General features: G+C 40.8%; 1 protein-coding gene across 4 annotated transcripts in view; it reads left to right on the top strand.

The window, feature by feature from the left end:
* EIPR1 (EARP complex and GARP complex interacting protein 1) overlaps nt 1-24,662 on the top strand; it is a 173,364-nt gene that overhangs the window by 86,674 nt on the left and 62,028 nt on the right. For all 4 annotated transcript variants that reach the window (XR_002823551.1, XM_023728297.1, XM_023728295.1 and 1 more), the window contains one exon: nt 23,019-23,175. Coding sequence is in view for 3 of the 4 variants with exons in the window: in XM_023728297.1 (XP_023584065.1) it covers nt 23,019-23,175 (157 nt within the window). In the remaining variant the exon portion in view is untranslated. The remainder of the gene's footprint in view (nt 1-23,018; nt 23,176-24,662) is intronic.

A 24,662-nucleotide genomic window follows, 5' to 3' on the forward strand; every position in this document is an offset into this window, starting at 1 on the left:
CCAAAGATACACCATTTCAAAAATTTCTACATGCACAGTTCAGTGACATCGACTATGCTCTTCCAGTTGTGCTGCTATGTGCCTGTGATTTTTGACTACGTTGTCTGGCACCCAGTTTGATCCTAACCCTAGACTTCAAGGTTTGCTACCAAGGTGTGGTTTAGAGCCAGCTTTCACCTTCTTCTCCCAGGTCCTTATTCTTGACTGGGATGTCTGTCCCAGCTGGAGGCAGACTGGGGGCCAGGGCAGCAGCAGAGGCAGAAGGCTTACTGACGGTATTGCTGGGCTTTTAAAACTGTGATGGCAGGTAGGAGTCAGCTTTCACAGCATCATTTTTACTGGTGGTGTAAAGTGGCCCAGTGTATTTAACTAATTCTCCTTTGGTGGGCATTTATTTTCAATATTTTGTTCTTATAAATAATGCTATATTGAAAATCTGTACACACACATCTTTTGTTCTTGTCTGATTTTTTTTCTTTGGATACATTTTTAGGGGAAGAATTGCTGTGCCAAAGAATATGCACATCTTTAGGTATTTTCGTATAGCATTTGACATTCCCTTTATTGCTTTCAAGGAGCCCTGATGGTGCAGAGGTTAAAAAATGCTCAGCTGCTAACTGAAAGGTTGGTGGTTCAAACCCACCAGCCGCTCCACGGGAGAAAGATGTGGCAGTGTGCTTCTGTAAGGATTACAGCCTTGGAAACCTATGGGGCAGTTCTGCCCTGTCCTGTAGGGTCTCTGTGAGTCGGAATCGACTTGACGGCGATGGGTTTGGTGTGTTGGGGTTATCACTTTCATAGCCAAATTGTGGGAACTCCTGCCCTCCAGTATCTACTGCTTTTTTTCCACCCCCTCAATCGTCATGTTTTCTTTTTCTTTGGTGTGCTGTGGTGGCTTGCATGTTGCTGTGATACTAGAAGCTTTGCCATTGGTATTTCAAATACCAGCAGGGTCACCCTTGGTGGACAGGTTTCAGTGGAGCTTCCAGACTAAGACAGACTAGGAAGAAGGACCTGGCAGTCTACTTCTGAAAAAAATTGGCCAGTAAAAACCTTAATGAATAGCAGTGTTTTTTTGTTCTGTTGTACACAGGGTCGCTGTGAGTCAGAACTGACTCAGTGGCACCTAAACAACAACAACGTGTGCTGTTTCCTCACATTCACTGAAAGTCAGGACAGGGCAGTGGGGGGACGAATGGACTTTGGAGTTGGACAGATGTGATTGTGATCCTAGCTCCAATTCACTTCCTCCATCATCCTGAGAAAGTTTACTTCTCTGAGCCTGATTTTTCTCATCAACAGAGTGGGAATAACATTTCCTTCTTGGAGTAAGATGGGTGGGGAATACAGATTGCTATCACATACTAGAAATTCAATAAATATTGGTTCCATATCCCATTTTCCCATAGACCACCAACAGCCATGGTGTGAACGTTGGTGAATGTTTACTTAGCTTTTGGCTCACATCTCCATTTTGACCCAGCATTTGAGGACACTAATGCATTGGCCTTTACTTTTCCTTTTTTCTTGTTCTGTCTCTGGGGTCTCTCATCTAGACTCCATTTCCTGTCCTAGGTCTTGGAGAGATGATCGTGAGCTTCAGAACCTTCTAGGTTCTGCTGAGCCCTCCCTCCACACTGTTCCTCTTGTGTAGTCTTCAAGGTGTTCATTTCCCCCTCTTTTCCTCTCACCTCACGTGCAGCCACTACCCATCTGTCAGTGGAGGCTTTTGTGTTGCTGTGATGCTGACCAGATTCAGCAAAGCTTCCAGACTAAGATGGACTAGTGAGAAAGGCATGGTGATCTACTTCCGAAAATCAGCCAGTGACAACCCTGTGGATCACAGCGGTCTGATCTACAGCTGGTCATGGGGATGGCAGGACCAGCCAGCGTTTTGTTCCATTGTACGTGGGGTTGCCCTAAGTCGGGGACTGACCCAATGACAGCTAACAACAACAGTCTTTAATTTGTACCGTTCACTGAGAAAACTGGTTCTTGTATCCCTCTGGGCATCCTTTATTGTTGGGAGAAGCCAAATGATTTTTTTGGACCAGTGTGTTTTGAATAAAAGTGATATATGTCGCTTCTGGGCTACAGCTTTAATTTCAGGGTGAGAGTTCCTTTTTCTTTCTGCACCACAGGCAACATTTAAGATAGTGACTTCTCTTTCCACCTTGGCCTCAGGATGTGGAGACGTGGAGCAAAGTCACAGCCAGTCTGTAGGAGATGAGGAGACTGAGTGTGGAATGAATCTTTGTTGTGATAAACCACTTCAATTTGTTCTGCTTATTCGTTACTGCGGCATGACCTAGCCCATTCTAACTGATACATTATATGTATGTGGTGGTAAAGGAAGCCTGCTTTAGGGTGTAGCACCTAGACAACATCTAGATACATGGACTCCTCTTACGATGCCCCACCCTTATTTGGGAGTAAGTAGCTTTGAAATTAGTGTAACAAATCCTCTTGAGAGCTTAATCTGTAAGACAAAAGTGGGAAGCACAGATCAGGGACAGCTGGACTCCCTGCTGATTTTTTTCAAGTGAAAAGGATTTGTACATTTTACATATTCTCTAAGTGAGGACTGTAAAAAAGGGGGAAAAAAGATTATAATTGGGGTGAGAGGCAGAATGTGTTTATGAAGACCAATCTATTTTTACAGTATTAAACCATCTTGCAAATTTTTGTCTTAAAGTTTTTTTGACATGTGTGTCTGATCTTCATAGATCTTGTCAAAAAGAAATATAGAAGTAAAGAATACATTGACCTGATATAGGATTCATATTAAAATTTAATACATTTGACTGATAAGTGGGCTGCATTTTGTTTGTTTTTATTTCAATTGTGTATGAAAAATCATTACCATGACTGTGTTTCATCTAGGCTTGTAGGTAGTCAGATATCTGGAAAGAAGGATTGTTTTGGGATATTTTGCACACAGAATATACCACCCCTCCTCCCTTTCATGAGCTTTAGCCCATACCATCAAATTAAAATTGCACTTTGACCAACTTCGGCTATGTTTGGTGTTTGAAAAGATCTAAGCACTTGGAGATTCTAAAATAAAAAGTGCTATACATATGTAAAATGTTATTAAACTTCCAGGTAATCTTTTTTCTTTTTTCTTTTTTTGCACTTCCAGGAGAAATCCAGAATGTCAAAACAATTGCCCTGTGCATTAAAAAGCAGAATTGCTGATCCAATAGATAGGTTTACAAGTAGCCTTTTAATTTTGCATATTCAGAATCCACCCATACTCCGCTTCCTGCGCTTAGAACCATTATAAACAAGGTAAAGACAAGGAGAAGAGTTTACAGTAAGAGAAAAATTATCCGGTAGGTATGCAGGGTTACTGCTTTTATTTCTAGTCGACAGGTATTATTTAAAAAATAGTACAAGTGCATCCTTACAATGGTTATTTTTCTAATTTCTCCATTTTGTTTGGGTGGGTGAGAGATGTTATGTTCATTAGTAAGGCAGCGAGATAAACCTGTTTGTCAATGGGAAGAATAAGGCTTCTGAAACGAGCTTCTTGTTCCTATCATACCGAGAGCATGAATGGGCACCAGCTGGGCTATAGCTCTAACGGTTCCACCACTTCAGCTTTGCACAGCAAGAGACGTGGTGGCAATGGTGCAGAAGTGCCTCCTGTGCAGATTCAGGAAGTACATACACACTTCAGTTGTTGTTCCCTGGGCAACGCCATCACCGCAGCCAGCTGGCTTTGCACCACCTAAGCTGATCAAAGCGCGTGCCCTGTCAGGAAGCCGGCACTGCAGCTCCTGTGTGACTGTCTGTAGACACTGATGTCGAGAGCATTTTCAATTGGCTTTCAAGGTTAAACACGAGGGAATGAAACGGAATGACTAAATAGACAGGGACCACAATTTTGGGAATGTTTAGATACACACAAGTAGGGAGGGAATAAAGAGGGGAGAGAAAAAAGGGAAATTCTTGGCTAATCGAAGCCTGTAGGACCATGCTTTGTTTGCTTCTGTCAAAAGGCTAGAAAAAGCGGATTTTATAACTTAGACCAAGGGTAAAAACATATTTGGTCGAGAGCAACCCACTTACCATGTACAGGGTCTCCATCTTAAAGTCTGTTATGTGTGACACGGCAGCGTGGCTGCGGTAGATGCCTGGGGTTGCCGCCGTGTGAGAGAGACAGCTGTCCTCTGGGAGGGCATTTGTACATAGACAGGAATCTGTTCAGTGGCACCTGAAGAATTAAAGGTGGGGGTCAGGACTGTGGGGGTGACAACCGCTGGGAAGAATGCCAGCACAATGCTGAATTAAATCTAGTGTTTGCTAGGTTTTGTCCTAGAATTTTCACAAACTTATTTATTTGATCTTTAGTGGGATTTCCCCCTTTAAATGATGGCTGCACCTATTGGCTCTCACTGCTGATTTTTTATTTTATTTTTGCAGTGTTGAATATAAAATTTCCATATCCCAAGCAATTTATCTTTTAAAGCATTCTGGTATTTTCACTTGGCCTTTACATGTAACACTAACTCAGTTTAATTAGTAGAAGATCCCTTAGAATTTAATAAAGGGACTCTATATAATCCCACAGAAACTTTGGTTTTTCTTTTTAATTTATGTTAACAGTATTTATGGTTTCTATTTTTTCTCTCTTTCCAGTCCATCTATAGAAATTTGAAATAAACATCATTCTATTTGAAAAGATATGGAAAATTTAAATAATTTATTTTGGAATCAGGTTTCAACTTTGAATTTTAATGTGGAGTGGTTGGACAGGTAAAAGTAAGAATTACTCAACATTAAATATTACAAGTTAATGAATGTACAGTGTTTCTTTGAGAATGGATCATCTAAATAAGAGCTCTTGTAGAACACTTAAAGGGTTACTATTTACTGAAGTCTTTTATACTTACGTTACTGTACACACAAACCAAAAAAAACCCAAAACCGTTGCTGTCGAGTCCATTCTGACCCATGACGACCCCGTGTGCTATAGAGTAGATCTGCTCCCTACGGTTTTCAATGGCTGTAATTTTATGGAAGTAGAATGACAAGCCCTTCTTTCGTGTTGCTGCTGGATGGATTTGAATGACCAACCTTTCAGTTAATAGCCAAGAGCAAATCATTTGTACCACCCAGGGACCTGTTCACATAATAACCAAAAAAAAAAAACCCAAACCTGTTGCTGTCGAGTCAATTCCAACTCATAACGACCCTATAGGACAGAGTAGAACTGCCCCATAGGGTTTCCCAGGAGCGGCTGGTGGATTCAAACTACCACCGTTTTGGTTAGCAGCGAAGCTCTTAAGCACTGTGCCACCAGAGCCCCGTACACATAATAGGTGCTCACAAGCGTTAGTTGATGATAGTGATTTTTTGGAATAGCTGTCTAAAGTGCTGAACTTTTCCTTGGGTTTTTCATCTTATCACTTGAATTGCTGCCTTCTGTTTGCCTTTTCTCATCATTTTGTTTTGTTTCATTTTCCCTTTTCATAAAAAAGATATAACCATTCCCAGGTAACTAGTCTCTGGATCTGTTTTGTCTTTTGTAATGAAGATTTCTTTTTTCTTAGAATTGCTTTCTACCCCTCCCCTTTCTTTTTAGGGGAAAGATGATGATGTCTGTAAAAACAGAAATCACCAGCTTTCTTGTAGGAATGCTAAGAAGCCCGGGCAGAGCCACCAAGAGCCAAGAGAGCACTTTTGGGCAAAGTAGAGAAATCTTATTTCCCTTATTGTCAAGTTGTTGAATAGATTTCTGTATTAATTAGGACAAGCTAAACAACTGTTATAAAAAGACCAGAAACTGTGTAATAACACACATACCCACACACATGCACAAAGAAAAAGATACCCTCTCTGGGTGATCACAGGGTTTGGTGAGTGGACAGCGCCATTGTGTGAGTGGGAGAGGATACCTGTGCTTAGACGCAGTCCCAGCCCAGCGCACAGCTTGGTAGAGTGCGGGTAAGACCACATCCCCCACTTGTCCCCTTGGCTGGGCTCCCTTGTATAGGAAACAGTGTCCACAACTGTACACAGCACCCTTCAGCAGGAGAGAAATGATAGAAGACCAAGAAATCAGAAAGAAGGAAAACAAGGAGTGGCAGCAGTAAAGCAAGTGGCTCTTAGAAATGATGACGGGAAGTGCCAAGCAGTGGACGCTTTAGTTACTTAGAGAGCCAGGGATGAGGTGAAGCAGGAGAAGACAACGCGCAGTCAGTGGAGGGGGGCAGGCACCCTCAGAACTCAACCTCTGGGATGCACAACTCAACTGGTTTTGTCTGAGGGCCTAAGATCAGTGCGCCTGCCTCAAAATGCCCTTGAAGGCAAGCTGTCGTCTGTTGAGCCGTGCCACTGTTCACTTGAGCACTGTCATATTCAATGAGCACAGCTGCATTTGTAGAAGCCATTCCAAGTTTCCCTTAATGAAAGTAAAGGATAAAGACCACCCCCACCCCCCATGAAAAAAAAAAAAAAAAACCAACAACAGAGAAAAGTAGACTTGCTTGGTGATATTAAAATCAGATGGGACATTTGCACCCGACTAGAAAAAGCCAAGCTCATTTATTCAAAAAATATTTATGACATTCTTACTATCTACCAGGCATGTTCAAGGCAGTGAATTAGACAGCCGCAGTCCCTGCTTTCCTGGATCTTAAATTTGAGGGGTGGTGGAGATATCATTAACATGTTAAAACATTTGTCTAAGTAGAAATAATAGTTATAATGAAAAATAAACAGAGAATTGGTGCCAGGGCAGTGTAGCGTTGGTTCATCTGCACCCTAGCCTATTCCTCACAACTGGCCCTGAAGTTAGAAGGACTCTGTGCGGAAGCCGTGTCATCGAACACTGTTAATCATGTGAGATAACTGCGTAGAGGCTGCATGAGGAGGTAGAGGAAGGCTAGACGGAGAGGTAGGAGACTGGGCTCAGTTTTCTTCTCTGCAAGCTAGTGTAAGTTGCTTAACTTCTTGGAATTTTTTTTTCTCTTACGTTTCTGGATAATAATGGCACTGAACACAGGCAGTGATGGATACATGACAGTGCTTTTGCAAACACTGAAGTTCTAAACTGGTTTAAAGTTGTATTTGCTCCATAAGGTGAACAGCGTGGGAAGAATAAAGGTTAGGAATATTATGACTGCATCCTTCCTCATCGCCGCCACCCCCAAGTTAAAAAATCAGAAAGAATGGGGAAAAAACTCACTTCCATTTCTACTTTAAGGTTGTTACTACAAAATGATGAAATGTTGTTGTTGTTGTTAGGTGCCATCGAGTTGGTTCCAACTCATAGCGACCCTGTGTACAACAAAATGAAACACTGCCCGGTCCTGCTCCATGCCCACAATCGTTGTTATACTTGAGCCCATTATTGCAGCCGCTGTGTCAACCCATCTCATTGAGGGTCTTCCTCTGTTTTGCTGACCCTCTACTTTACCAAGCTGAAATAGGCTGGATTATAGAAAAATCAGTTAAAATATACACTTTTCTCTCTCTCTCCTTACACAAGCTTTTGGCAGAAATTTAGCTGATGGACTACAGGCTGCTCTAGGACAACTAGTAAGCCAGATGAGAGCCTGTTACTTCTTTTTAGCCAGGCTGTTGCCGTTGAGTCAATTCCAACTCATAGCAACCCTATAGGACAGAGTAGAATTGCCCCGTAGGGTTTCCAGGGAGCGGCTGGTCGATTCAAACTGCTGACTTTTTGGTTAGCAGCCGAGCTCTTAACCACTACGCCATCAGGGCCCCTTTTTAGCCAGAGACATTTGATGTAAGTTAGAGATGTTATTTAATTCTAGTAAATCATATGATGTGTGATGTAACCTAAATGTTTCGTGTTGTGTTTATAGAAATTGCATTTCACTAATTCCCTTCAGAACTTTCTGCATCAGTCCCACTGTTGACAGACTGGTGCAGATTGATCATTCACTGTCCTCCATCCTCTTAGAGCTAACCCTTACGGAGTGTCTGCCATAGACCATGGACTGTAATAAGTGCATTCCAGTTTTCATCTCATTTAATCTTTTCAGAATAGCTAGAAAATGGGCATTATTATTCCATCTCCATTTTACAGTTGAGGAAACTGAGGCTCAGCGAGATTATATAATAACTTGCCCAGGGTCACACAGCTGGTAAGTAGCAGAGCCAAGGTTTTAATAGTGATGTGAGCGACATCCGAGAACATCCTCCTAAATGCTGCCTCGTGCTGCCTCCTTGGGCTTAGTGTGAAAGACTATTCCCACCCTCCCCAGTATCTTACTGAACAATGTAAATCTTTCTGTGTATAAATCATATTGATTGAATATTTTCACAGGAGGGTTTCTTGATATTTTCGGCTTGGGAAAATATTAGAAGCCTAAATATATCAATCACCAAATCATTAAATAATCCAGGAATGAAGGTATGTTTTTGAGGCGTGGAGGAAAGTTAATTTTTTAACACAGTCAAGTAGCAGATTAGTTTTATAGTGGAGATAAAGACCCATCTTTTAAGGTGACGCATACTATTTTTGCTTACGCTGATGTTGATCGATTAAATTTCTGTTTTAGTGGGAACATGGATACGTCACTGCTAAGCATGCAAATCCTTTGATGTCAAACGTTACTGTTTCTTTTTTATAAAATCAGAAAACCAAACCTGTTGTGGTTGAGTGGATTCTGACTCATAACGACCCTGTAGGACAAAGTAGAACTGCCCTATAGGGTTTCCAAGGCTGTAATCCTTACGGGGAGCCCTGGTGGTACAGTGCTCAAGAGCTTGGCTGCTAACCAAAAGGTCAGCAGTTTGAATCCACTAGCCGCTCCTTGGAAACCCTATGGGACAGTTCTACCCTGTCCTATAGGGTTGCTGTGAGTTGGAATCCACTCATCTTGATGGCGGTGGATTTGGTTTTTCTGAATCTTTATGGAATTCGACTGCCACATCTTTTTCCCTCGAAGTGGCTGGTGGGTTCGAGCTGCCAACTCCGTTATTAAATACATCCATTATTAAATTGATTGGCTGTTCGATAGATAGTAGCTGTCAAGTCGGCTCTGACTCATGGAAACCTTCTGTCCAACAGAGTAAAGCATTGCCTGGTCCGGTGTCGTCATCACAGTCACCAGCGTGTTTGAGTCCGTTGTTGTATCTGTTGTGCCGTTTCCTCTCACCAACACTCTCCCTCGTCCATGTTGGCCCTCTGTTTCACCAAACATGATGTCCTCCTGCAGAGATCGATCCTTCCTGTGGGTGTGTATGAAGCAAGCTAGTTAGACAGTGTGCTGTTGTGATCTACAAGGTTTTCATTGGCTAATTCTGGGAAGTTGCTCCTCAGGTCTTTCTTCCTCGTCTTAGTCTGGAAGCTCCACTGAAACCTGTCCACCATGGGTGACCCTGCTGGTTTTTGAAACACCGGTGGCATAGCTTCTGGCATCACAGCAACATGCATGCCACCTCAGTCTGACAAACTGATGGATGAAAGTATATAGTATCCCTCTTTTCCAACAATATAAGAACCTTAGAACACTTTAAATCTACTTTCAGCCCCCTCCCATCTTGCCAATATTTTATTTTTATCTTTTGGAATTTTTTTCAACCTCAGACTTAATATTTGTCATTTTCGTTGTTGTTATTCTATCAGTATGTCAATGTTTTCAGGATTTTTGCCCTATGTTTTCCTCAACTTATTTTTTACTTTGAGTTTTGACCTTCCTTCTGTGATCATTTTCCTTCTTTCTAAGGTACAGCCTTAGAAGCTTCCTTAATGCGGAGTCTTTGGAGGTATATTGTCACAGTTTAGTTTATCTGGAAGCAACTTTATTTCTTGAATAATAGTTTAACTGACTACACAATTCTAGATTGACAGTTTATGTATTTATTTCTTGACACTGTTGTTTCACTGTCTTTTGGTTTCCGTTGTTCTTGAGCAGTCTGCTGTCAGACCAATTGCAGAACTCAGGTAGCTTTTAAGATTTCGTCTTTGTGTTTGATGGCCTCATTTCAATACAGTGTGTCCAGGAATTAATTTATTTTAATTATCCTACTTGGCAATAGTTGTGCTTCCTAAATCCGAAAATTTGTGTACTTCGTTTTTCTTCAATTCTGGAAAATTCTCATTCTGTCTTAAAATATTATATATCCTTTATTCTGTTTTTTTCTTTTGCAATTCCAGCTAGATGTATGGTAGACCATCTCAGTCTTTCCGCCACATTTCATTGGTTTCTATCTCCTTGTCCTTCTGTGCTATATTCTTGGCAGTTTTTTCACATCTTTATTTCAGTTGATTAATTCTCGCTAGTTATTTCTAATCTGCTGTTTAACCTGCCAACTGAGGTTTTGATTCAACAATCATAATTTTTATTTCTAGACATCTCTTTTGGTTCTCCTTCAAATATTCCTAGTTAGTTTTGATCGTCTTTTATTACTTGCTCATATTTTGATTCTGGCTTCTGTTTTTTTTTTTAAAAAACATTTTTAAGATTCCAATATCTGAAGTCATTGGAAGTCTAATTCTGTGATTTGTTCTTTTGGCCAACTCTCGCTCAAAATGATTGTTTTCTTCATGAATTTTATGATGTTTTATTATAAGCTCATATTTGACTGCTCTATATCTATGGAAATCCTGAGGCTATGGGAACATTCCTCCAGAGTGGATTTGCCTTTGCTCCCAGCATACACTTAGGGGCACTAATAACCGAGGACTTTTTAAATTATGTTCTTGGCTTAGGATTTCCTGGACCATACAAGTAGTGTAAATTCAGACTCTTTTAAGGACTAATGTAGGTTACAAATTCTTAACGTAACTCTTATTTTTCTACCCAGAGCCACACCAGTACCAGTTGCTGTCGAGTCGATTCTGACTTGTGCAGAACCCATGTGTGTCAGAGTAGAACTGGGTTTCATGGGGTTTTCAGTGGCTGATTTTTCAGAAGCAGATCACCGGGACTTTTTTTTCCGAGGCACCGCTGGGTGGACTCAAACTTTCAACCTTTTGGTTAGAAGTCGAACGCGTTAATTGTTTGCACCACCCAGGGATTCCTGCCTGAGCTATAGCTGAGATAAGCAAGTTTTCTTGGTATGTCCTTATGCCCACTAGAGAATAATTTTTTTCTAACCCATTCTTTTACTGAGAATATAGGCCTTCAGGACTGTAGATTTTTACAAAGAACTTAGTTTCGTCTCTCTACCATTTGTGGGCCTAAAGCTTAATGTCCTCCTGTTCTATACATAGTCTTTAGATTTTTAGTACAGGCAAATATTGAAAAGGCTGTCATAGCTTATCATTCAGGTTTCAGCATCCTCTTTATTTTTTGCCCCAGTCATATTCTTTACTTTCCTGAAAGCTATGTATTTAAAAATATATCTAAGTATTTTATGAAAGGTAGAATTTTTTCCAAAATGTATAATCAGCTATACTGCTAGGATCCGGAGTCTTAGAATCTACTAAGTTGATTAATGAAAGGAAATGTTCTTTAAGATATTGGAAGAGAAACATAATCTCAAAACCCTTACTTCTATCCCGTGCTTCGGATACAAATATCAAACTGCCTGGTGGCCATTTTCACCTAACTATTCCTTGAGCATCTCAAATGTAGCTCAATCTAAACTATTTTTTCCTCTGAATTACTCATGTCAATGAATGATACCACTATCCTTTTAGATATCTTGTTAAGTTTATCATTGAGAATCAAAGAATCACACCACATATTTCAAACAAAGGGGATTTAGTACAGGGAACTGGGAATGCAGGCAAAAAGGGGATACTGACGTAACACAGACATTAGTTACTACATGTCTTAGTCACCTAGTGCTGCTATAACAGAAATACCACAAGTAGATGGCTTTTAACAAAGAGAAATTTATTCTCTCACAGTCCACCAGGCTACAAGTCCAAATTCAAGGCATCAGCTCCAGGGGAAGCTTTTCTCTCTCTGTCGGCTCTGGATGCATCAGTCTTCCCTTGGTCTGGGAGCATCTCATCACAGGAACCTCAGGTCCAAAGGATGCGCTCTGTTCCCAGCACTGCTTTCTTGGTGGTATGAGGTCCTCCTGTCTCTCTGCTCGCTTCTCTTTTTTGTATCTCAAAAGAGATTGGCTTAAGACACTAATCTGGTCAACCTCATCAATATAACTGCCACTAATCCATGTTACTACATCATAGTGATAGAATATACAACACATAGGGAAATCACATCAGATTACAAAATGGTAGACAATCACCCAGTACTGGGAATCATGACGTAGCCAAGTTGACAGATATTTTTGGGGCACACGATTCAATCCATGACACTACAGGAAGCAACTACTGCCTCTACACTGAGGAACAAAAGGAAAAGGTGATGTATTAGAACCAAGGAGCTGAAGGAGGAATCTCTGCATTGTACACACCCAACACACACTGGGATCACTGGCTGAGATCCATAGAATAGGTTTTCTTGGAGTCAGCACTCCTTAATGAGCATGGGACACATATACTCACATTCTGTGCTCATTCCGAGTGGTCCATCCACAGACCTTGTTTTTATTCCTAGTTTTTATTCTTTCTAATGTCTTGATCATATGTCCAAAATGTAAGTCACTGCCCCCAAATCAGTAGAGATCTTTATCTCTGGCCATTTTTCCATGGAGGCAAAGTGGACAACCAAGTATACTGCTCAAAGTTTTGTCTACTGAGATGATTTCTCTTTAGTACTTTCTTTCAGTGACCCTCCTGATTAAGGGCTGAAATGCTGCAGCAGCCCACTTCCTGTTGGTGCCAATGTGTTAGGCAGAACCATCTGTAAGCGAAGAGGAAGTTTTTCTTCCTTACTCAACTGGTGGTAGGGAGCTCTCCATGAGGTCCAAAGAGTGTCTTGAGAGAGGAGGCAATGCAGCAACACCAGGTTCTGTAGGACTCTGAGCTACCTGGTTATGCAACTTATTCATGCTTTCAGGACCCACTTGAACCCTATCTTGTTTGGAAAAAATGAAATTTCCATTTGTTGATGGAGTACGGCTGCAGATGTCTATCCTTACAGCTTGATGGATCAGATAATACCCGTTTTACGATGGGCTCCGCAGGTTGCCTAGTATTTGGTATCCCGTGGTTAAGGGTCAAGTAGCAAGCCAGGAGCAGTAGCTTGAAAGGAGAACAGTTATATGTAGAAGAGGGTGCTGCTTGGCTTCAAAGCCTGCCCTAGAGGTCTTGTGTGTGATCCTCCCATTGAAACTTGCTAGAAGCTCCATGCATTCTTATTTGCCATTGACACTTTGAGTATCAGTGGAAATGGTGGGTGCCTAGACCTACTTCAGAACCTTCTCTTATTGCGAGTTCCACTCAGAACTGTCAGCCTTACATGTTGCTAGACTGGAGCAGCACAGTCAGTGTGCAGTATTTTAAAAGACAAACTAAAATTTGGACTTCTTAGTGACGAAGTATCCCAATATGCTCCAGATCACTGGACCCTTAGAAACTTCACCGAGGTAGTGGGCCTTTGGATTTCTGCAGGCCTTATTTCCCACCCTTTCTTGCACCTGTGTTTTACTAAAACACCTAAGGTGTTTGATACTTCTTTTTCAGCACGTCCAGCCAACATAATGTCATTAATGTGATGGATCGGTGTGTTCTTCTGTCAATATGATCAAGGTCTCTGTGGATTAGATCAGGGGTCTATCAGTCTAGGCCCAATCAGGGGATGGAAACCAGACAGTAGGTTAAACAGGGAAAGTTTAATATAAAAAATTTTTAATTACTATAGAAAAGTAACTATAAGATATAAGAAAACTCTATGGTACCCTAAGACTGAGGAAGGGTACTCAGGAAGGAAAATTTGGAAGAGGCTCAAACCTCATTGGAGAAGGTATAGTTCATTCCACTGGGTAGTCGAGTAGTTTGCTGGTGTAACTAGGCTAGAGCTGATCTGCTGTCGTGGACAAGCAGTGGGCAGCCCGCTGAGGGCAGGTAGCAAGCAGGCAATCAGCAGCTGGTGGTGTGCGTGTGCAGTGGGACTGCAGAGAGGGAAGAACCCTCCGGGCTGCAGACCAGATGTGGGTGGGCGATACAGGGAGCTGGCAGAGGGAGCGTCAGCTCACTGTGAACCCCCTGAGCAGGGGGTCTGCATGCAGGGGTTGCAGAGGGAATCAGAACACCGACATGGGTGGAGAGCCTTTGGACACGGGCACAGGTCGGAGGCCTTCTGGAGTTGAGAAGCCTTGAGGGCACTAGTTTCTGAGGTGAGTGGGCCACAGAAAGGTTATCATCAGTCCAAGCCTGCTAGGTTGCTGAGAGACTGTACGTTCTGGGCCCATGGCTGTGGCAGAGCCCCACCAGATGTCCTCCCATCCGCACCACTCACAGAACCAACCTCCTGCAGTGTCTGTCCAGCACCCTCTACTGAGAAAGCTAAACATCGTGTTGCCCACTTTAAAGGAGTTCTGTTGTTTATCACAGACCATATATTGAAGGTTGCATTCAGAGCTGAGGGGCAGTAAATTGGTAACTGGCACAAAGGTCAGCAAAACTTTGTCCTTAGAGGGCCAGACAGTAACTGTTTTGGCATTGTGAGCCACTTAGGTTTTTTTCTCATGCAAAGACATTCTTAGCTTATGGGCCAAACAAAAACAGGCAGTAGACCAGATTTCGCCAGGGGGCCATAGATTGCCAACCCCTGGACTCGATTTTGGCAGAGATCATAAGAGTATTGATGTAAGTTTGAGGCAGGATTGAGTCCCTGGGTGGTTCAAACTGTTAACACACTTGGCTGCTGTCATGGATTGAATTGTGTCCTCCAAAAATATGTGTCAACTTGGTTAGGCCATGATTCCCAGTATTGTGCGGTTGTCCTTTATTTTATGATTGATATAATTTTCCTATGTGTTATAAATACCAATCTCTGCCTGTGGTTAATGAGCCAGGATTAGATTATGTTAAAGAGGATTAGGGTGGGATGTAACACCTTACCCAGGTCACATCCCTGATCCAGTGTAAAGGGAGTTTCCCTGGGGTGTGGCCTGCACCACCTTTTATCTCTCAAGAGATAAGAGGAAAGGAAAGGGGGCAGAGAAAGCAGTACCATCAAGAAAGCAGTTCTGGGAGCAGAGTATGTCCTTTGGACCTGAGGTTCCTGTGCAGAGAAGCTCCTATACCAAGGGAAGATTGATGAGAAGGACCTTCCTCCAGAGCTGACAGAGAGAAAGCCTTCCCCTGGACCTAATGCCCTGAATTTGGACTTGTAGCCTACTAGACTGTGAGAGAATAAATTTCTCTTTGTTAAAGCCATCCACTTATGGTATTTGTTATAGCAGCACTAGATAACTAAGACAGCTGCTAACCAAAAGGTTGGTAATTTGAGTCTACCCTGAGGTGCCTTGGAAGAAAGCCCTGGTGATCTACTTCCAAAAAATCAGTCACTGAAAACCCTATGAAGTACAGTTCTACTCTGGCACAGATGAGGTCACCATGAGTTGGAATCTACTTGACGACAACTAGTAGTGGAGGTGGTTGAGGCAAGACAGTGAACATGTACTGTTGTTCCTGCCAGGTGATAGGGAACTTCCTCTGGTGGTCCTTTCATATTGACATTGGTTGGGGGGTGGGGGGCTAGATTAATTTCTGTGTGTCAGAGCCTGCGCTGTGTTGTTTTGCCTCTGTAACAGTAGCATATCTGAATGAGCAGCTGCAGTTGGAGTCACTTACCTGATTAAGTTTATGTTGATCTACTGTCATTCTCCAGGAACTGTCTGCCTGCTACACAGGCCAAACAGGTGTGTTTAATGGGGGTATGAGAAGAATCAATACTCCAGCATCTTTTAAGACTGATGGAGGTCCTCATCTCTCCCATTTCCACCAGTGTTGCAGTATTGCTTTTGGTTTACTATTTTGATAGGGAAAGGAATTTCCAGGGGTTTCCATCTGGTCTTTCCTATAATAATTGGCTCTGTAAGCTGTGTATTGTGTGCCGTGTGGGGATTCTGCCAGTGCCAAGTATGTCTATTCCAATTATACATTGAGGAATTGGGGAAGTAATTATAGATTGGATATGCCAACCCCACTGAGCCCACTGTGGGATGCATTTGGGCCATAACTCTATAAATCCCTGCTTTGACTATTATCTGTGACGATCTGTTGAGTCTCCTGGGATTAGCATCAATTCCGAGTCTGTGTAGCAATTCTCATAGGTCTGGATATTTCCCTCTCCTCATGGCACAGTCATCCTATAAAATAGCCACAGGTGCTTATAGGGAGGGCTTTGAGGAAAACTTGTAGTATATTTTTATGGCAGTGTTAGAGTTCTTGCTCAAGGGAACTCTGTGTCTATGAACCATTTTAGGTCTTGAGAACCAAATGAGAGGCTGTGATTCTCCATTGTGGTGACTGAAGTCAAATTTCTGCCCCCTCAGCCTTGAATTTTCCTGTATTATCCATCAAGTAATATTTGGGTAGCCTGCCCATATCTTTTTTTTCCTATCTTTCAGTCACTGTTAAAGATCCCTTTAGGTTAAAATATTCTGATTGACATTTCATTCCTGTGCCCACCTTGTTTCGTGGCAGTTATGGCCAGTAGCCTCTCCTGTTTCTTAATCCCATCCTTCCTGAGTAAGAAGCTGAAATCAAGGAGCTTATTTGAATAATGGCGCCTCCCACTGTCATCTGCAGCCTTCAGCAGTCGCCTACCACAGAGCTTTTCAGGGATGCTGGTGCTCCCCTCACTGGTGCTTGGAGAATGACAGACAATACGTAAAAATCTGCATAGTGAGAAATGTGATGTCCTCATCCAACTTTCTCTTCATCAAATTCTGTCTTTCCTTTGTCCCATTATTACAGTCATTCTCTACCTCCTGTATACTCATTCTCTACCTCCTGTTTACTCAGGCTGTGTAATTTATAGATGACTACTATCGTTAAGGAGCCTTGGTGGCACAGTGGTTAAGAGCTTGGCTGCTAACCAAAAGGTCAGCAGTTTGAATCCACCAGCTGCTCCTTGGAAACCCTATGGGTCAGTTCTACTCTGACTGAATTGACTCGACGGCAACGGGTTTTTTCTTTATTTGTTTGTTTTTACTCTCCTTAAAGCATTTAAAAGTCCCCCGCCAAACCAAACCAAACCCGTTGCCATAAGTCAATCACGACTCACAGTGAACCTATAGAACAGGGTAGAACTGCCCAATAGGGTTTCCAAGGCTGTAGATCTTTACGGAAGCAGACTGCCACATCTTTCTCCCACGGAGTGCCCAGTGGGTTCAAACCACCAACCTTTCGGTTAGCAGCTGAGCACTTAACCCCTGTGCCACCAAGGCTCCTTGTTTAAAAGTTCAGTGTAGAAAAATATTTTCAGGCACAATCTTTAGGCCATACTATTGTGCACACCAAGTCATACCTGTATTGGTTCATTGCCTTGGTGGAGCTGCATTCTACTTCATTTATCCTGCTCAGCCTGTGTCAGACTCATAGAGATGGCTAAATTGCTAAAAATAGCCCTGAGATTCTTAATATGCTCATTATGTTGCAGTGCCATACAGAAGCATTCCTCCTGCTCCAGCTGGGGATCAGATTATGTCCCGGAGCCAGAGCATTGTTAGCCCTTTAGCGGGAGCTAACTGTAGATGCTATTCACGCTCATAAAAGGTTCTAATCTCCTTTAAATTCCTCTAAGCCTTTGACTCAGTAATCCCTTACAGCAGTACACTCCATGGGTACAGTTGGCAGTCTGAAGTATGCCTCTTCCATTCATTTTGCCCTGATTATCTTTTTATCTCATTAAGTGCCTTTTGGCTCTTGTGTTATATGTAAAAATTAAATAGTGGTGTCAAATTGGCCTTAAGACACAACTTGATATTTTCTATTTCAAAGCAATGGACTATTATATTTGAGTCAAGAGACTTCATTCCAATCCTGGCTTTGCCGATGCTAAGCTGTGTGACCTTGGAAAAGTCAGTTAACCTCACTGAGCCTCAGTTTTCTCATTTGTTAAAATGAAGGGGCTGGGTTCATTCAATGTGAGCTCTTAATTCCCTTCTGGTTGGGTGTCCTTTGGTTCTCTGACTGTTAAGTCAGCGTGAATGGGGTTACTGTGTGAAGTGGCACTGTGTTTTATGCTGTAGACTTAGTTTTATATAGAAGCCATGGTCCCTGCCTTCAGGGGGCCCCCACTCATTATAATATTTATTCAGCACAGACAATTACATTATGAGACCTAACTTCAGGATTTTATTAAGAACTGTGATAAAAGATGAATGCCTCGCTAGTTGTTACAGCATCTTTCCTTCTAAAGATAATTTTTTCCTTCTTAAAAGCACCTTAGTTTCTTTGATAGCTGTTATATGTGAATTGAATGGTCTGTTGAGATTTACACAGATACAGAAATCCGAAGAGTTTCGGAACCAATTTGTATATATCTATGGGTATACTGCTTCCAGTGTTTCTTGTGTAGTACTGTTTGCCTTCAATTTCATGTGCTTCTGAGGGTTTGGAGAGTTTCTGATAATACCTACTGTATTCCTTGAACCTAAAGTACATTCTTGAATCAACAAAATTTGAAGCTTTGTGTATTTCTAGGATCAGTGATGTTGGCAGATGCCTACTAAATACAGATAGCTCTCTGTGACTTTCTGGTTTTCTTCAGAACGATTTCTGTCATTTACATTTTTCATTAAGGAACCTTGGATTCACGTACCTATCCCATTTTTAGATTGAGTTCTGGAAAGTTTTATAATCTTTCTGAAAATCTAAATAAATTTCCATACACTAGAAATTCGTTTAAAATTTTGTCTCATTTACCAGCTTATAGAAAAATATATTGGTTCAGTAACATTTTGCAAAGGTATCTAGTGAGATTTTCTTTTTGTATTATTATGAACTCATACATTGTTAACCTCATTTATGTTTCTGTCGTAATTATTGTTTGTTCCAATCTGTCTTGCCAGTGGGAGCCTCTTTTTGGCTCCTCAGCTCTTTTAACATATCCCCAATAGTGTTTGATAGCTTCGTCGTTTTTTGTACACTGGAAATTCTTCATTCAGTTATTTAATTCATACCAGGGATGCAAGGATGGTTCAACATTAGAAAATCATCAATGTAATCTACCACATAAATAGAACAAAAGAAAAAAATCACATGATCATCTCAATTGATGCAGAAAAGACATTTGATAAAGTCCAACACACATTTCTGATAAAAACTCTCAATAAAATAGGAATAGAAATTCCTCAACATAATAAAGGGCATCTATACAAAACCAACAGCCAACATCATTGTCAATGAAGAGAGGCTGAAAGCATTCCTCCTGAGAATGGGAACAAGACAAGGGTGCCCTTTATCACCGCTCCTGTTTAACATTGTGCTGGAAGTGCTAGCTAGAGCAGTAAGGCAAGAAAAAGAAATAAAGGGCATCCAAATTGGTAATGAAGAAGTTATAAACTGTCCCTGTTTGCAGATGATATGATGCTATACATAGAAAACCCTAAAGACTCCACGAGAAAACTACTGGAACTAATAGAAAGATTCAGCAGAGTAGCAGTATACAAGATAAACATACAAAAATCAGTTGGTTTCCTATACACCAACAACAAGAACTTCAAAAAAGAAATCGGGAAAACAATGCCACTTATAATAGCCCCTAAAAAGAAAAAATACTTAGGAATGAATCTATCCAGGGATGTAAAAGACCTATATAAAGAAAATTACAAACCACTGTTGCAAGAAACCAAAAGAGATCTACATAAATGGAGTTGGAATTGACTCAGTGACAGTGGGTTTGTTGTTTTGGTTCAACTTCTGGCGGTTAACAACCATCACCAGGCCTGTATTATTTTGGGCCACATTTAACTGTTGGAAGTAGGGGGCTGTCACAAAGCTTATTACTAACAAGCCAAACCTTGTGACAGTCTCTCCTAAAAGTGAAATGGTCATCCGTAAGTGAATATTTCAACTGCCAAAGTATTTGTACTATTTTAGTCTTTCCAGCAATGTATGAGAGTTCCAGTTACTCTACATCTTTGCCAACGCGTGGTGTTGTTGGTCTTTTAAAAATTTTAGTCATTTTAATTGGTGTATAGTGTATCTTATTATGGTTTTATTTTGCATTTTTTCTCTTAGTAATGATGTTGAACATCTTTTCATGTGATTGATTACCATTTATGTACTTTCGTAAAGTGTCTGATCTAATCTTCTGCTCATTTTTAAAACTTGAGTGTTTTGTCTTACCAAGTTGTAAGAATTGGTTATATATTCTAGATACAATCCCATAGTCAGTTATATTTTTCATGAATATTTTCTTTAAGTTTTGTTTCATTTTTTAACAGTGTCTTTCCAAGAGCAGAAGTTTTTAATTTTGATGAAGTCCAATTAATTGTGTGTTTTGGTGAATGGAAATTTTAATTTTAAAGTAGTCTAATTTATCAGTCTTTTAAGATTAGTGCTTTTTTCTGCCCTATTTAAGAATTCTTTCCCTATTTGAAGGTTATGAGGATCTTCTACTGTGTATTCTGGAAAATAGTTGTATTATTCTAGAAAAGAATTTCATATTTAGATCTTTGGTCTGTCTGGAATTGATTTTTAAGTATGTTGTGAGGTAGGATTCAAGATTCACGGATATCCAATTGATCCAACATCATTTACTGAGAAGACCACCTTTGTCCACTATATGACATGGCATTTTTGTTGTAAAGCAGCTGACCATTTTAGTAAGAGTCTATTTTTGGACTCCGTTCTCTCTCTAATGGAGCACTGGTGGCACAGTGGTTAACAGCTTGGCTGCTAACCAAAAGGTCGGCAGTTCAAATCCACCAGCTGCTCTTTGGATACCCTATGGGATAGTTTTACTCTGCCCTGTAGGGTTGCTATGAGTCAGAATCAACTTGATAGCAACAGTTTTTCTCTCTCTGGGCTACTTACCTACCTTTGTAGTTTATAAAACTAAACAGATATCTAGTAGTGTAAATCATCCAGTTTTATCTTCTTTATGACTCTTGGCTATCTGGACTGTTTGCATTTCTATATGAAGCTTAAGACTTTAGAAGCAGCTTGTTGATTACTATTAAAAGAATAAAAAAGCCTCCTGGAAGTTGATAGGAGCCCTGGTTGCTCAGTAGTTAAGCACTGACTGTTCACCTGAAGGTCAGCAATTTGAACCCACCAGCCACTCTGCAGGAGAAAGATATGGCGGCTGCTTCTGTAAAGATTACAGCCTTGGAGACCCTATAGGGCAGTTCCACTCTCCTTCAGTGTCGCTGTGAGTTGGAATCAACTTGATGGCAACAAGTTTGATTTGGTTTTTGGAACTTTGATTGGGATTCATGGACTCTTTATAATATCGAATCATCCAATCCATGAACATGGTGTATCCCTCCATTTATTTCGACCTTTAATTTTTCTCAGCAGTGTTTTTAATTTTATCATATACAGACTCATGTATCTTTAGAGTTATTCCTAGGTGTTTGATTTTTAAATGTTATTATAAATATCATTTTTCAAATTTTGTATTAAGTTTTTGCTGCTAATCTATAGATATATGATTGATTTTTACATACATATATATCTATAGATATATCTATCATCTATCCATCCATCCATCCGTTATCTACCTATCTATCTTATTCTTTTTCTTTAAGCCACAATTCCTTCAGACCCAGCAAGGTATATGAAATGAGCACTACATTTGACATCAGAAAATCTGGGTTGAAATATTGATCCTTCCATCTATTATTTATTTGATCATTGGTAATAATAGTGATAATAATAATATCCATGAAGCTAGAGATTTTGTCCACTGTGTTCACTGCTGTATTTCTAGGATGATTAGTTGGTATTTAGGTTGAAGGATCATTGTAGCTACTAAGAAGTGGTAAATTTTTTTAATGTAATATAGGTCCTTCTCATTTTTATAATGCCATTTTTTTCGCAGTTATTACATAGGAAATACTGCTTATGAAAGTGTTCTTGTTCTAATGTAATTCTGCATTTGCTACCAATTAATGATTTAATGTTGAAGCTTGTCTATTGTTTTACTATCATTTATTAAAGGTCATCTGTAAAGGGTACAGTGTTTAGCACATATACAGTTTAGCATTGAATGGAAAGCAAATTTTGAAAGGATATATATTTAGGAATTTATGATTAAATTTTTGTCCCATAGTGTTGAATCTGATTTTTCTAAAAAAATTTTTATATTAAGTATATTTTCTAGAGAGGCACAGACCTATAGCCTAGCATATTCCCTGAAAACAAGTGACACCAGGCTTTCTCATAGGACTTAAGTGTCTTAATCCACACAGTAGCTTTTTAAAGTGCTCAAAGAATGCACAGACTCCTGGAGCATCATGAAAATAAGGAATGTCAGGTCTCTGAGAGAAAGGCGGGATGCTGACTAGCCAACCCTAGGAACATATATGGATGGACCCTGTTGTTACAAGGGAAGATACATTGTTGACTTGGCTGGTTAGGTAACAGAGAGTGAGGACACCAGGCACTGGGCTGTTCTCTGCCTGGTGTGCCGGGGCGTAGGTGGCCGATAAAACCCTAGGGGCTTCGGCTTGTTGCTCCTCTGAACGCTTTTACCTTCTGGTTCCCAAACACTTACCACCTTAGGTAAACTGAGGTACAGTAATACTAATGACAGCATTTTCATGGGGAGTATTTCTCAGTGTACTGAATGTCTGTGTAAGAGGATCTAATAAAGCAATGAGAAGAAAAAAAAATCCACTTAATGTCAATCTTAGAAAGAAAGCACCGCGTACTTGGTGATTATATCTCCAGCCCTCCATTTTGCACCCTTTTTTGAAGAACTGTTGAAGAAGAACAGAAGAAAATGGATTTTGAGGAAATTAACTTTTCTTATGAAACAGAATGGTAGTTTGAAAACAAGGGAAAAGTGGGTTAAATGTATGCTAATTACGAAGCTGTGCCTGGTTCTGCTTGATGACCCCGGGTCTGTGCCTTGTCTCTCCGCTGCCTGCAATTTTAAATATTTGAAAGAGCAGATGTGCCCTGCTGATGGATTTTGTGTAAATGTTGATGCGCTGTATACAGAATGCGGGCCGCGTACCATGCTCTGTTGACATTATCCTCTGTTGCTTAGCTTCAGACAGTAAAGTCCTGACGTGTGCCGCTGTGTGGAGGATGCCGAAGGAATTGGAATCAGGCAGTCCTGAATCCCCTGATGATTCATCAAGCACCACGCAGACCCTGGAGCTACTCTGTCACCTTGACAACACAGCCCATGGCAACATGGCCTGGTAGGATTCTGCATATTTTATACGCCTAGAACAAGCCTGAAGGTTAGACGGGTACTCGAGTTTTGTACAAAATTTTATATTGCAGAAGCTACATTATACACTTTTTAAAAACTTCTTTCCTTTAAAAAAAATGGTACAAATTGATTCCCCCCCCCAGTCCCAGTTGTTCTCTAGATTAGAAACATTTATGGAAATCCTACCCTAGATGTTGTTGGAGAGCCTGCGTCCTGTTCTTTTTCTTTTTCATCTAAAGTCAGCATTGCACACAGTTACCCGACATAATACTAAAACAAGTCAGTCGCTGTATAGCATTTAATTTTTATATTGCTTTTTAACTTCAAAAATATACTTTCATTCAGAAATCTTACACATGAATTTTTTTATTCATGTTCAGGTTGAAGGCTTATAATTTCTTTTTTCTGTGAAGTAAATATGAATACACCGTGTGCTTGCTCATGGCATATCTCAAAGTACTCCATGTCTTCATTCTCTATTTCCCCCCGTCTGTCATGTTGAGTATCAAGGGACTGAGAGATGTGAAACCCCTTCATTATGTGCTCTCTGGCCAGATGCTGTGTAAGTGTTGTGATAGAAGATTTTACGGGATCCATCTACCAGGCAGCTACCTGGTAAGCACCAAGAGACCCTCCTGAGAATACTGTTAGACCTGTTTGCCGAAATAATTGAAACCTCGGTAAATTTAAGAAGCCGTGTTTTCTAAACGCGACTGTGGGAGCATAACATTGTTATGAGTGTTTAGAAATATGAAAATAATAATACTTCCGTTTGTGTATTTGTGTGTCTGTGAGAAAGAAGTCCATATCCTCTGTGTCGTCTTTTCTGTCTTAGTCAGCTCTACCAATTGAGTTTAACTCGGCAGATATTTATTAAGCACCTGCTGCATCCTGCCACACTCTAGGGAGACCAGGGTGAGTAGGTCAGGGGGCCTGGCCTCAAGGACTCGTCATCTCTAGGGGAGACCAGTAGCGTAAATGTCTAACCGTAGTATAGGACAGGCTGTGATACATAATAGACATCAATATGAACTCTGTGCCGTGGGCCCCCAGAGGCTTTTACTGGAGGAATTAAGGAGGAATTCACTTTGGAGGTAACATTTGGAGTGGGCGCTTAAAGAGCGGTTCAGGTTTCCGGCGTCAAGATTTGGGTACTGAAGTAGCAAAGGAGAACACTGCTTCAGATAAAACACCATTTGTGGCTCTGGAGTGCATTCTGTGTATTAGTTTGTGATAGATTTTGTTTTATAATTGTTACGCTACCGCCAAGTCAGTAATTATTTCTTCTTACAGACGTGTGTTGAATATTAAAATCAGTAGCCAGTCTTTTTAAAGAATAAAGTCTTGAAGGCACACAAAGAACCATAAAGCCTCCAGGAGGTATTGCCTAGACTGTACCACTTTACTGCTTGAGCGCAGAATGGCATTGCTTTTTGCGGTCGCCATCTTTGTACAAATTAAACATCACTATTC

Source organism: Trichechus manatus, unplaced genomic scaffold, assembly GCF_000243295.1.
Source record: "Trichechus manatus latirostris isolate Lorelei unplaced genomic scaffold, TriManLat1.0 scaffold00023, whole genome shotgun sequence".
In the NCBI taxonomy this organism is placed as follows: Eukaryota; Metazoa; Chordata; class Mammalia; order Sirenia; family Trichechidae; genus Trichechus; species Trichechus manatus.